This window comes from Myotis daubentonii, chromosome 1 (genome assembly GCF_963259705.1).
Source record: "Myotis daubentonii chromosome 1, mMyoDau2.1, whole genome shotgun sequence".
Lineage (NCBI taxonomy): Eukaryota > Metazoa > Chordata > Mammalia > Chiroptera > Vespertilionidae > Myotis > Myotis daubentonii.
The window spans coordinates 208,405,091-208,417,722 of record NC_081840.1 but is presented as its reverse complement, the minus strand read 5'-3'; the positions used below and the strand labels follow the sequence as shown (position 1 = coordinate 208,417,722).

The 12,632-nt window shown below is 46.5% G+C and overlaps 1 protein-coding gene across 10 annotated transcripts in view; it reads right to left on the bottom strand.

Moving 5' to 3' along the window:
* The window catches only part of APBB2 (amyloid beta precursor protein binding family B member 2), a 329,970-nt gene that overhangs the window by 84,862 nt on the left and 232,476 nt on the right, over positions 1–12,632 (bottom strand). For 7 of the 10 annotated variants that reach the window (XM_059672664.1, XM_059672717.1, XM_059672655.1 and 4 more), the window contains 3 exons: positions 6,917–6,979; positions 6,445–6,530; positions 6,285–6,345 (listed from right to left, as the gene is read on the bottom strand). In XM_059672664.1, the coding sequence (XP_059528647.1) occupies positions 6,285–6,345; positions 6,445–6,530; positions 6,917–6,979 (210 nt within the window). The remainder of the gene's footprint in view (positions 1–6,284; positions 6,346–6,444; positions 6,531–6,916; positions 6,980–12,632) is intronic. The other 3 variants (XM_059672706.1, XM_059672712.1, XM_059672696.1) reach the window with 1 other exon arrangement.

Here is a 12,632-nt window from a genome sequence, read left to right as displayed (position 1 = left end):
TCATCTCTACAGTCACTTTCCCTTCTAAGCAATCCAATGGTTCCCAGTGAAATGTAGCTTTTGCCCATGTCTTTAAAGATGTAATTTTCAATATTGTCCACAAGGTGGCAGAACATCTCCTGTACAGAAGTCCCAGCAGAGTGACACAAGGATGGGAAAAGAACTTCAAGAAACTAGTGCATATTTTCCAAAGCATTAAGTTTTCTGCAATTTAATGATAAAATTTTATTTTTGCATTGGTAATCTGAATCAAGCGTTTGGCCAGCAATGTGCCACGTGCCAGGAGACATGGAAAGCGTCACAGAGCTCACTTTGTATTTTGAGGTATTAAAGTAGGATGCTACAGGGGAGAGACCATAAAATAATGTGAATTTAGGAACACAAGCTACCAAACCACCCAACTATGGCAAGGGCTTGCCTTCTTGGTAACAGAAGCATGAGAGGCAATTATATGCAAAAGGTTTGAAGATACAAAAATTTTTAAAAAAGTTTCACATGGAAAAGTGCCACAGAATAAACAGAGAGATAAAAGTGATTACAAAAAATATTTAAGGTTCTAATAATAAAGTTTTGCATTTTAAAATGCATAGGGATGAAGCACAATGTGGTATACTGAATTAGATCATGGAACAGAAAAAAAAGGCATTAGAAGAAAAACTGGTCAAAATCAGAATAAAGCATTTAGCTTTGTACCAAAGTTAATGTCTTAGTTTTGACACCTGTACTAGGGTCACGTAAGACAGACATTAGGGGAAGTTAGGTGATGGATAAAGGAGAAAGCTGCACTATCGTTGCAAGTTTTCTATAAATCTAAAATTGTCCCACAATAAAATTTTCTATCTAAAAAATGCATAGAAAAATAAGACAAAGAGATAGCCAAGAATAGACAGAAACACAAAGAGTTTCCTAAGAAATGTCCTGTCTCAATGATGATTTAAGAAAAGGAAATGTGAAAGAAGGGGGCAGTAGCTCACATGCAATAAAACAGAGACAAATAAATAAAAATGACACAGCCTGGAGCAGAGTGGGCAGTGAGCTGATGAAGCCATGAGCTGATGATGGCCTTTGACCTGGTAATATCAGTTTTAGCAACCGACACCAAAGCAATAATTTAAAAGAAAAGAAAAGGTCACCTATTTTTATGAAATCGTAGCTCTGCTCTGTAGTACTGGAAATTGCTCCTATGGCCAGTGGGTGCCTAGACGAACTCTGGCACTATCAATCCCAGGGGACATTATAATGGAACGCAGAATGGCGAACTGAGGATTGTAGAAAGGACTGTGTGAAGCCATTTTTAAAGAGCTCACTATATGCAGTGTAGCATCCTAGACCGGGCCCTGGGACAGAAGGACATGAGTGGGGTGGGGAGGGAAATGTGGATAAAGTTTAGTTAATAGTAACTTCTCAGTTTTGACGGTCGTGCCATGATTATGAAGAGGTTATTAGGGAAAGCTAGGTGAAGGGTATATGGGAACTCAATCTCTGCGATTCTTATAAATCTCAATTTTTGTTAAAGTGAAAACAAAGAGCTCAGAATTATACACAAACACCTATTGCTAACAACCACAAAAGGACTTACTGTATAAAAATTAGGCTCGAGAAACATTTCCAGAGTTATAAAAACACTTTGCTCTCTGGGTGGAGGGCGGGGGTGGGGAGACGGACAGGCATTCTGAGTGGCCGTTGCTATTTACAGGTCTTGCTGAACTAACCATGATCAGAACGCCCAGACTCAGAGGACTGGGAAGTGTCCACATCCCGACCGTCTGAAAACGAGTTTTATCTTTTTGGCGTATAAGTCTCATGTAGGGAGTAAGGAAGAAACTTTCTATAATAACTTTTTAAGGAACCACTCCTCAGGGACTACACTTAGAATTTCACGGTACATGAAATTAAATGTTTTTTCTTTTAAAGACAGGACACTTTCTGCTTATGGGGGGGCAGGGAGGGGTCGCACTCAGTTTCCTAGTCCATGGCATGTAAATGTTTATCTAAAGCAATTACTTCTACAGCTTGAACACTTGGAAAATCCTGGTTTTCTAGCCAGTGGTCCCCTGTTAGGTGCCCGAGGCAGCATTAAACAGGTGAGGAGCGACTAAGAGGGTGGATGGGAAAGAGGGGGTTGATGCGGGGTGGGGATTGGGGGGGGGGCATTCCTCCAAAGTAGCTTCATTAAAGTCAGTTCTAAACTCATTGGCTTCTTCAAAATGTGTAAGATGCAAATGCATTAGGGCAGTTGGATTTGAAATAGCTGTAATTCTGGGAGAACATCTCCGCCTTCTCCACAGGCCTTCCCTTGGCCCGATCCCATGAATGGGAGGCGGGACCACGTGACCACGCACCCCGAGGAGAAGCACATCGGACAACAGCTCAGTGTCTGCAAAGGGACTAAGCGGTGGCCCCACAGTGTGTACCTGTGCCCATCGCCAGCGATGCAGACTACCTCCACTCCAACCCCCGCTTCCTCCTGCTGTGGGCCCACCTTATCGTAAGACCGACGGATACGATACTACCGCGGAGGGGGCTGAAGCACCCGCACCCACTGCACTTCTAGAGTCCAGAGTTCATCTCGGCCCCAAATCAGACCTGCAAGTAGGTCCGCCATCCCCCACCGTTTACAGAGAATGAGTTTTGCTTGGGAGTTTGTCCTTTCTTTCCAGTGACGAATGCTGTGAAATACCAACAGACAATACCCCAATTTCTCTCTGTCTCTAAGTGCTTGGCATTTGTGGAGGACACTGATCACAGTATTTGCTGGGGGCACCTAAATGAAGCTCCCGGTGAAACTTTCCTCCAGACAGTCTAGTGGGCAAGGGCGCTGGAGCCGATGGCCTGGGCGCCAATCCTGACTCCACTACTGATTCGCTGCTGAACTTCCCAGGCCTCGGTTTCCTCATCTGCAACATGGGGACAACGGTACTTGGCCCCTAAATTTTTATGAGGATGAGAGTCAATGAAAATAAAGTCTTTAGGATCATGCCTGGCAAAAAGTTAGCCCTCAATCAAGATTCGTTATTACACTGATTTTAGGACGAGGTACTAAAAAAAAACATCACATTCCACAAGGAACTGGGGTGCTTTTGCACACTGCACAGTGTGATTCGTGTAAAGTGGGCTTCAGAAACCCTTTTCCCATCCCTCTATGCTTGGGGTTGTCAACAGCAACAGTGACTTTCTACAGCCCGGGACCTTCAGGCCCAGGGTGGGCGGGTAGTCAGAAGCGGGTGCACTTTGCCGAAGTCCCTCCAAGATCCCGAGTTGCCCTTAGAGGTTCGTGTCATTCACCCTCAATAAACAGACGGATGCACTGACAATGCCCTTATCTTTTCTGCGCCTCTTAAAGACAACATTCCTTCTCATAAGTCTTCTCGTATCTTTTTAAAAAATATATATATTTTATTGACTTTTTTACAGAGAGGAAGGGAGATAGAGAGTTAGAAACATCGATGAGAAACATCGATCAGCTGCCTCCTGCACATCTCCTACTGGGGATATGCCCACAACCCAGGTACATGCCCTTGACCGGAATCGAACCTGGGACCCTTCAGTCCGCAGGCCAACGCTCTATCCACTGAGCCAAACCGGTTTTGGCAGTCTTCTCGTATCTTCTGTGGAACGAAGTAGGATGTACAGTAAATAACACAGTACATGTACTTTCTTGTTTAGAACGGAGCCCACCTGCAGCACCTGACCACGAAGCTGGCCTCCGTACCAGCACAGACACACTCACAGCGGGTGTGGGAACGGACCTGCTGGCCACAGAAAGGTGGCAGATAAGAGCTCCATAAGCAAAACACCTCGGAGGGGAAAAGGGAAAGCGTCAACTTCGGTGGTATTTCAGCCAGGCCTCCGTTCCTGGTACCAGTTCCCTCCCGGTTTCAGGCACCACCCTCTGAGCCCTCGCTTGTCCGTTTCCCACGGTAGCTTTAGGGCCCTCACTGCCCCAGCCCTTGAGGGTGGAGTAAGAGCCCTGGCCGGGTGGCAAGGTTGGTTGGAGCACCATCCCGTACACCAAAGCACTGTGGGTTCGATTCTGGGTCAGGGCATGTACCTAGGTTGTAGGTTCCTTCGATCCCCAGTTGGGGTGCATGTGGGAGGCAGCCAACCAATGTTTCTCTCTCACATCGATGTCCCTTCCTCTCTCTCTCTAAAACCAATAAAACATATTCTCAGGTAAAGGTTAAAAATAAAAAGAGTGGAGATACCGCTGCCACTCACCCCTCCTCCTCCAGCCTGTGCTGATGGCCCTTGTATAACGCCTGGCAGCAAAGCAAGTTATTCACATCCCACCTTCCTGTTACACTGCACCCCTTCCTTGCCATGACAGTTATCTTAAAGGCCAGCACGCTAGCGGCAGGCCAAGGACTTGTTCCGGGCACCGCTGGCTCCGAGCAGCCTTCGTGCGGTCAGGCTGTGCTTGGAATGAAGCCGGGCAGACGGGGAGCAGTGCAGTCACCAACACGAACCCCACGAACCGAGGCCGCGGCGCTTCGGCCGTTTCCAGCAAAGGAGTGGAGGCTCTGAGCCTGCAAGGTGTAGCTGCTACTAAGGGAGCCTGCTTCCTGTTTTATTCACAGACACAGATCTGCTTTGCGATTCAGAAAATATATCTAGAACCAGCTTCATCATTTGCAAATGAAAATGAAAAATGCAAAACGAAAATTAGGGCCCCCTTGTTCAAAAAAGCAGGAAAAAAAATGCTGTAAAAGTATTAAAACATGAAACTTCTCACTTTTGCCTTCTCTCTCTTGACTTACGGTGCTTTTAGCTTGTTATTTAATTTAATGTCACGCTCCCTCGGGCATGGGGATACTGGCAGGGTGAGTGCAGACCATCCCAGGCCGCGGGGGCCCTGCCCACCACCACAGACCATCATCTTCTGGGTTCCCCCTCCCACCAGCTGCCAGACTGCTACACTGCACCCTGGCCAGAGGTGGGGAAACTGAGCCTGGAATCCCCCTTGTCCATGGACTCACTCCCCCAACCCCCAACCCAAAGCAGACAGGTGTCCCTCAAGTTTATTGCAACATCTGCGCCAGGACATGCTAGGTCCCTAGAATGAGAGTAGGCAGGCTTCACCCACCAGAGTCACCACTAAATACCCACGGTGCTGCCAGCCTGGGCCGGGCAGGCCACTGCTTTGACCCTTCCCGAGACACCGTGGACCTTATGTGCCCAACACCAACGCTCCCCATGCTCACTCCTAGACTCCTACGGGGGTGGGAGGCAACAGAGGTGGCTGGGTGGGGACAGGGGTAGGGAGGTCTGGCAGAGTCTGGGGTAGGGAGGTGGCAGGGCTGTGCACACACTAAGGCTCCCACCCCTGGTGCACACGCCATGGCCCCACGGGACTCACTACCACACAAAGTCAGAGATGAAATGATTAAGAATTCCAAGGTGGCGACTGCACTGAATTAAACCCCCAGGCCTGGGTCTCCGATTCACAGCACAGGGCCCTGTACAACTGCACGACACCAAGCCCGTAAGGCTGGCCCTCGGGTACCCCACCAGAAGGCCAAAAGCAAAAGTTCACTCTCACTTTCCATCATAAAGCATGCCTGCGCTGGTGACAGGGACGGCAAAGAGGCCTCGCCCTGCACAGGTGTGAGGCCACCCTGGAGGAGGCGGCGCGAGGGGTCTCAGACCACCTGCAAGGCAGAACCGGGTTTACCTTTAGAGCAGCGGTTCTCAACCCGTGGGTCGCGACCCCTTTGGGGGTCGAATGACCCTTTCACAGGGGTCGCCTGAGACCATCGGAAAACACATATATAATTACATATTGTTTTTGTGATTAATCTCTATGCTTTAATTATGTTCACTTTGTAACAATGAAAATACATCCTGCATATCAGATATTTACATGACGATTCATAACAGTAGCAAAATTACAGTGATGAAGTAGCAACGGAAATAATTTTATGGTTGGGGGTCACCACAACACGAGGAACTGTACTAAAGGGTCGCGGCGTTAGGAGGGCTGAGAACCGCTGCTGTAAAGGCTTCTGACGCCCATCCAAACAGTCATTTCCACTTGCCACGTTGTGCAAAACACCGATGTGCTGAGAGACAGGCCGAGTCGCGATGATCACAGAAATCCTCCCAAAGCTGACTTGGACTAGGGATTTACTTTAAGAGTTGGGGAGATTAGAAAAGACAGCGCATTGAGGGATAATTACTTAATAAGTGGCTCTGGGTTGATGGTTTGTAAAAACTGGGCCATTATCCAAAGTCATTACTTTGAGGCAAGACTATAACCTAGTTGCTAAAAGCACGTTTTTACCAACCTTCGCTTCTGGGTCGCTGTTGATACTACAAGAATCGTCGTCATCAGCATGAGGCGCGTTTCTAGAAAAAACAAACAAACAGAAAATGGGACTGAGAATTCTATTGCAAACTCTGGTGGCAAAAAGCCACACGTCACGGCTAGGCGTCCCCATGCCCTACCTGAGTTTCAAAGATGCATAGCGAAGTGTTGCTCCTTCAAACTCTTTGAGACTGGGGTCCGGGTTAACTGTGGCTGCGTGCAGATCCTAGAAGAAAACAGATGCCGGTTAGGGGAGAACGGGGGAGGGCCCATGACACGGCCGCAAATGTCATGAGAGAGGAGAGTCCTCCCGCCGGAGGCAGAGTGCACGTGAGCTTAGGCGGAAGGAGGCATGCAAGGGCTGCTGGGTGCTGGCTCCGTGCAAGGTGCTGATCACAGACAGCAGGCAGCCGGGGTAATCAGCCTGAAGTCATTCGCAAGGGGAGACGTCAAAAAAGGGCCACGTGTGTGTGAGCTGGGCGTCCTTAGCAAGAAGCCCCATCACTCCGTCCCTGCCGAATGCATGATGCTCGCAGAGAAGAGAAAGGTGCAGCCACAGCCATGCACAAAGGACAACATTGTAAATGATCTAAAAGCTGACAATATACTTGCCTTCCAAATGTCACTATTAATCTTCCCCCCATTCAGAACAGCAAAATCACTCCATGGCTGTTTCTAGACATATAATTATTCACACAGGAAAAAAAGCACATTGATTAAAAAAAAAAGAAAGAAAAGAAAAAGGAAAGAAAAAAAAAAGACACAAGACACTGTTGTTAGCATTGATATTCACAGGATGAGTTAGGGAACAAATTCACTCTAACAGCCACTTGCTAGCTCACTCTCTCTAGATCTAGGTTAGCATCCAAAGACTAGGCAGGAGGAAAGAGAGGGCACCCTTCCCAAAACACATGCCTGAACATTATTAGCAGGCAGCGAACTGGTTTGCTCAATGTGGCCATACAAGCAAACAAAATGCTTCCAAATATTAAATCCCCAGCACAGCTAACCCCATTGGGACCATTTTTTCCCCCATGAACACACAAAGCTGTTGTCTTAGGTAGGGGTGCACTTGTCAATGTGCTGGTTTGGAAACTGAGGAATGTCCATGGCCAAGGGCCTAAAAGCTGAGGGGTCAAATTATTTTCATTTAAAAGGAGAAAAAAAAAGGACTATGAATGGGAAAGAGTTAGTAAGGAACGGTCTGACATCACCATCTTGCTGAGAGTCAGCCCTGAACAAGGAACATAAATTCCTCTAATCCAGTGGTTCTCAACCTTCTGGCCCTTTAAATACAGTTCTTCACGTTGTGGCCCAATCATAAAATTATTTTGGTTGCTACTTCATAACTGTAATGTTGCTACTGTTATGAATCGGAATGTAAATATCTGATATGCAGGATGGTCTTAGGCGACCCCTGTGAAAGGGTCGTTCGACCGCCAAAGGGGTCGCGACCCACAGGTTGAGAACCGCTGCTCTAATCCATTGACAGCTCTGCTTCTCGGACACGCAAGTTAATATTTGATCCCTACACATAATCACAGAACAAAGCAGGAAGGCTTGCCTTGTTGGAAGAACTCTTACAATAGACCTTTGAATCTAAACAAAAACTTCTAGTTCGGAACCCCTCCCCCCCTACCTCCCCCCACTAGATTGAGTGATATTCAAATATTTTTCATCTAAGATTCGGGGAAAGAATACTAATCAGGCCCAGGGACATCCTTATGAGTTTGTTGCATTGACTCGGTGGGCAGATCTCTTTTCTCAGATAATAAATCAACAACGGAAAAGCCAACTACAGTCCTTTGACAAGGAGAAGCAAACACCACCCATACCTTTTGCTCACAACTTTAATACAATTTTTTAAAACCACTCAAAGCAGAAGGAGCCAAGTTCCAATATCCCGAGTGCTGAAAGACACCCTTCCCTAACTCTGTAGGACTCTGCAAGGGCAAAGCCATTGCAGACTTAGATCCGCGAACTCTCTCGCACGCGTGGCGTCTTTGTTGCTTTCTTTGTGGACTAGGCACCTGAACTGCAGTTTTTCAGAACAAATTAGAACTTGGGCCACTGTATTTATTTTTTAAAATAAACTCTTTTTATTGAATAAAAGAGTATGAATGCTGCCAGTCCGTTACCTCTCTCCTACTCCATCCCCCAACGCCGTGTTCAGCTTTCACCCAGGAGGAAATGAATAATGCAGGAGAGTCTCTAGGGGTTAGCTGAGGGAAGCCGGGAGCCCCTGGCATGGGTAGGCTCTTGTACATGTGTGTTTTCCCGGGGAGATGATCCCCAATTTTTCTTCTATTTCCAGAGGGGCCAGAGACCAAAAAAGGTTTAGAGTCACTTTTGTAGGGGTATCGAGTAGAAAATAAAATTTTAAGCTAAAATTTCTTTTTTCAAAAGGAAACTAGTTTTATTTAGGTCCACATCGTCATCCTTGTTTACATGTGAGCAATTTTTGGTTTTCACTTAAGTCAAATTTGAAAGAGGATATCAGAACATGAATTAGGAAGATTAAGATAATTGTGTTTTTGCAGAGAAATTTTTTCTTAAAAGGTTGTATGTCTGACAAAAGAAATCTGAAATTGCTACTTATACTTAAGAGATACTCTGTTGGGACTGGGGAGGGTGAACGAAGAGTATTTTTTAAAAACAAGTATTTAGAAAAACCTTCAGCATTCAATAAGAAGTTCTCTGTAGGTATGTTTAAAAATGTTTTATGTATTTACTCTTTGGACGAAAGGGTCCCTGTAAAGTAAAAGCAGATTACAGTCCTAAAACTACATGAATCTAGCTCTCATGCTACGAAGACATGAGTCAGCTGGCGAGCTTCCAACAATCACCCTTTACAGACTTAAATAAACAAAGGTCTTATACAGTGATTTTGCAAAAAAAAAAAAAAAACTTAAAATAACATGGGTACTACTCAAGAAACCCTTTCACACAAAAATCAAGTAAGGAAAAATAGAAACTGACATTTTATGTTACGATTAGGTCAAAGACCTTTTTTTCCCTTCTGTATTTAAAAATAGTCATTAAAAACTTTTTTCTCTCTTCAATAAGTGACCATAATTTCTTTTTCTTTAAATTAAGGACAATGGAATTCAACAGCAATATGTTTTAAATTTTCAGAACCACATAGTCTATTTATCTAATTTTCTTTAATTAAGGGAAGAGAATACAATATTGTAGCTAATACATTTTTTAATTTTTTTAAAATATATTTTTATTGATTTCAGAGAGGAAGGAAGAAGGAAAGAGAGAGAGAAACATCAATGATGAGGGAGAATCATTGATCGGCTGCCTCCTGCATGCCCCCCTACTGGGGATCGAGCCCGCAACCTGGGCTTGTGCCCTTGACTGGAATCGAACCTGGAACCCTTTAGTCCGCAGGGCGGGGCTCTTTCCACTGAGCCAAACCAGCTAGGGCAGCTAATACATTTTTTAAAAAATGAAACAACCCAACAGAGATTCTTTGGTTCTACAGGAAGTCTGCAGCCACCCCAGCCTGTAGTCTGCATGGTGGGAGTGAGATATGAAAGGAGAGAAGAGACAAAGAGAAAGCCAAAGAAGAAAAGGCAGGTGGGGGCAAAGTCACAGCACGAAGACAGGGAGACAGGGTAGTAAGGAAGAACAGAGACCGTCTTCCATGAGCGATGATGGCCCAGTTGATCATCTCTCGGGCAGCACAGCGAGCAATGGTCTGGCGTTAGAGTTACAGCTGGGGACATTCTCCCGGTGCCTGTCCTGACCTTGCCCAGGGTCAGCGCTTCTGACCCTGATTACGGTGATTGTGCTCCATTCTTGGTTCTCAGACAGCCCTGGGGCCTTAGCTCCTTAGAGACAGTGTGCCCGGGGACTGACCCAGTGCCTGGAGCATGGCACCTTCATGACCACACAGCAGACGCTGTGTGAGGATGAGCCCACTAAAGGAATTCAGTTCTCTAACCTTGCCCATGGAGAGCTTTCTTCCTCGGTATTTCTCTTCTGAGTTCTTGGAAAGCAATTCCACAACTCAAACAAAACCCTACTTTCTCCTCCATTCTCTCTGCTTAAGGAACTGGGAAGCACCTTCGGGTTGGAAAGAGTGTAAGGAAGACTTGCCTAATGGCTATTAGTTATCCATAAAAATATTTTGTGTGGCTCCCTCTTCTAAAAGTCAACATCTAAGTAATTTGGAACAAGTCAACAGACTCGGGGGAGATGATCACGGGCCAAATTTCAGCAGCAAAAGCTTCCTGGCCAGTTTATAAACGTTCGAAAATACTGCTGGCACGTGCAGAGGAAACGTTATCCGCTGTGCTTAACACTTCTCCAGTCAGCTCTGGAACGTGATATGTAAAATCGTCAAACTGCAAGGAAGCCGTCAGTCCTAAACTTTTGTGAGGCTTAGTCAACAGATCTGGCACTCAGTCTTTTCTAAAAAGCCAGCTCAGAGAAAAGCTGAATAAAATATGCATTTCCAGCACAACATCTTACAAGTTTCTTCTCTCCCTTAACATTTCACTTTGTCTCATGTTTCCAAATTAGCTGAAATACAGTCTACTTAGGGATCAAAGAAATGGTGTCAGAGAAATAATCATGTCTCTTTAACTGTTATTAGGACCTGAGGTAATGTTATCAGGAGAAAGTCATTTTCTAGAAGGTTCTGCATATGACACAGCCCTCGTTTGGGGGAGGGGAAGAGATTCCAGGCTCCCCAAGACCCTCACATACAGTGTAGTGAAGCTTGGGATGAGGGGGACCTTCATTCGAGCTCGACTCTACCGGGGGCCAGGTGTGTGATCTTGAGCAAGCTCCTTCCCCTCCCTGTGTCTCAGGGCTGTCAAATGTGAAAGGGGAGTGACAACTCTAGTGCCAGGTGCATAGGGCTTCATGAGGAGTAAGAAGATAGGGCCTGAGCCTGGCCCTGTAAACACGCAATCACCCTTATTGCCTCTGATTTAATATCCGTTGCGGCATCTGCACGCCCTGGGTATGTGACAGGCTGGGTCTTTCCCCCGGTACTCCACTTGTTCTCTCTACCTCTGCCCCTATGATTTTAACTCATTGGCTCTTATTTTATTTATTGTTTTAATCCTTTATTGTTTAAAGTGTTACATATGCCTCCTTTTAATTTTTTGGCTTTTAAGTCTACTTGGTTCTTTGACATAATGGGTGGCCTTATTATGTCCAGGAAAAACATGCATGAAGCAAACTATGGAAAGGTTGGTCTGAAGAACACCTATCCCATTGGTCTATGAAAATGCTGGCTAGGAGTCACCCTCCCTCTGAAACTTCAAAAACTACACATCCATTATTAGCAAAGTTCCTTGGAAGGATGAGACTGTCAAAAACAAGGGCGTGGTTAGCAACAGAAGAGAGGAATGGAACCAACGGTGAAGGGCAAATTTACTCAGTCCTGGGCAGAGCACAGGCCCTGGGGCCAGAGGACCGGATGAACGCCCACCCCAACACCAGCTGCCCGCTTACTCCAGTAAGTGAGCCTCAGCTACCTCTGCTCTTACATAGGGAACGTGATGGCGGTCTTCCCTGCCACACGCAGAGTCTTGAAGGAACAAATGAAATGACGTCCATGAAATATCCTGAAAGCCACAGTAAGGCATAAACAGCAGCAGAGGCTGAGCCATGGGGGTGTGAGGGAAAACCTGTACTCTTGGAGGGGGTAGGGAGGGCCAGGGGAAGGGACTCCCAACCCGTGGATGGGAAGAAGGAAGCAGGCATGGAAAAGGGGAAGAAGAGGCAAAAGTGGGCATCAGAAAAAGGCTCAGGGGTGAGAGGTGGACTCGCTACCTGACACTGGCCCCTGGGGCCAGCTGCCCACCTGTGCTGCACTCTTCCCAGAACAAGGAATGAAAGTCTACTATAGTCACTGAAGAAATAAAAATCTGAGACACAGAAACCGTGGGGTGCCCTCCTGGACACCACCACACCCACATCCTGGCCCCAGGAGGCGAGCTTCAGAAGGATTTCATTTCTCCCACATACAGAGGACAAGGGGGTTACTGAACACAAATGGGAACTCAAAGATACTCTAATCTCCTCCCCTCTGGGTCCATGCGAAAGCAGAGCAGGCTGAACCCCCAAAGCCAAGGGAGAGGAGTGAGAAGCACTCGGGCCTGTAATTCAGGAGGATTTAGGAAGTCCAAGTTCTACACCCAGTCTTGCTGCTGGTCACTGACCTCTCTGTGCCTCAGTTTCCCTGTGTCCGATGTATGGATACTGGTGTCAAATGGCCCCTTCCCACCCTGGCATTATCTGGCTATCGGGCACTTCTCATTGGTGAGGATGGTTGAAGGGTCGCAATCGGGGAACGAAGTCTTGG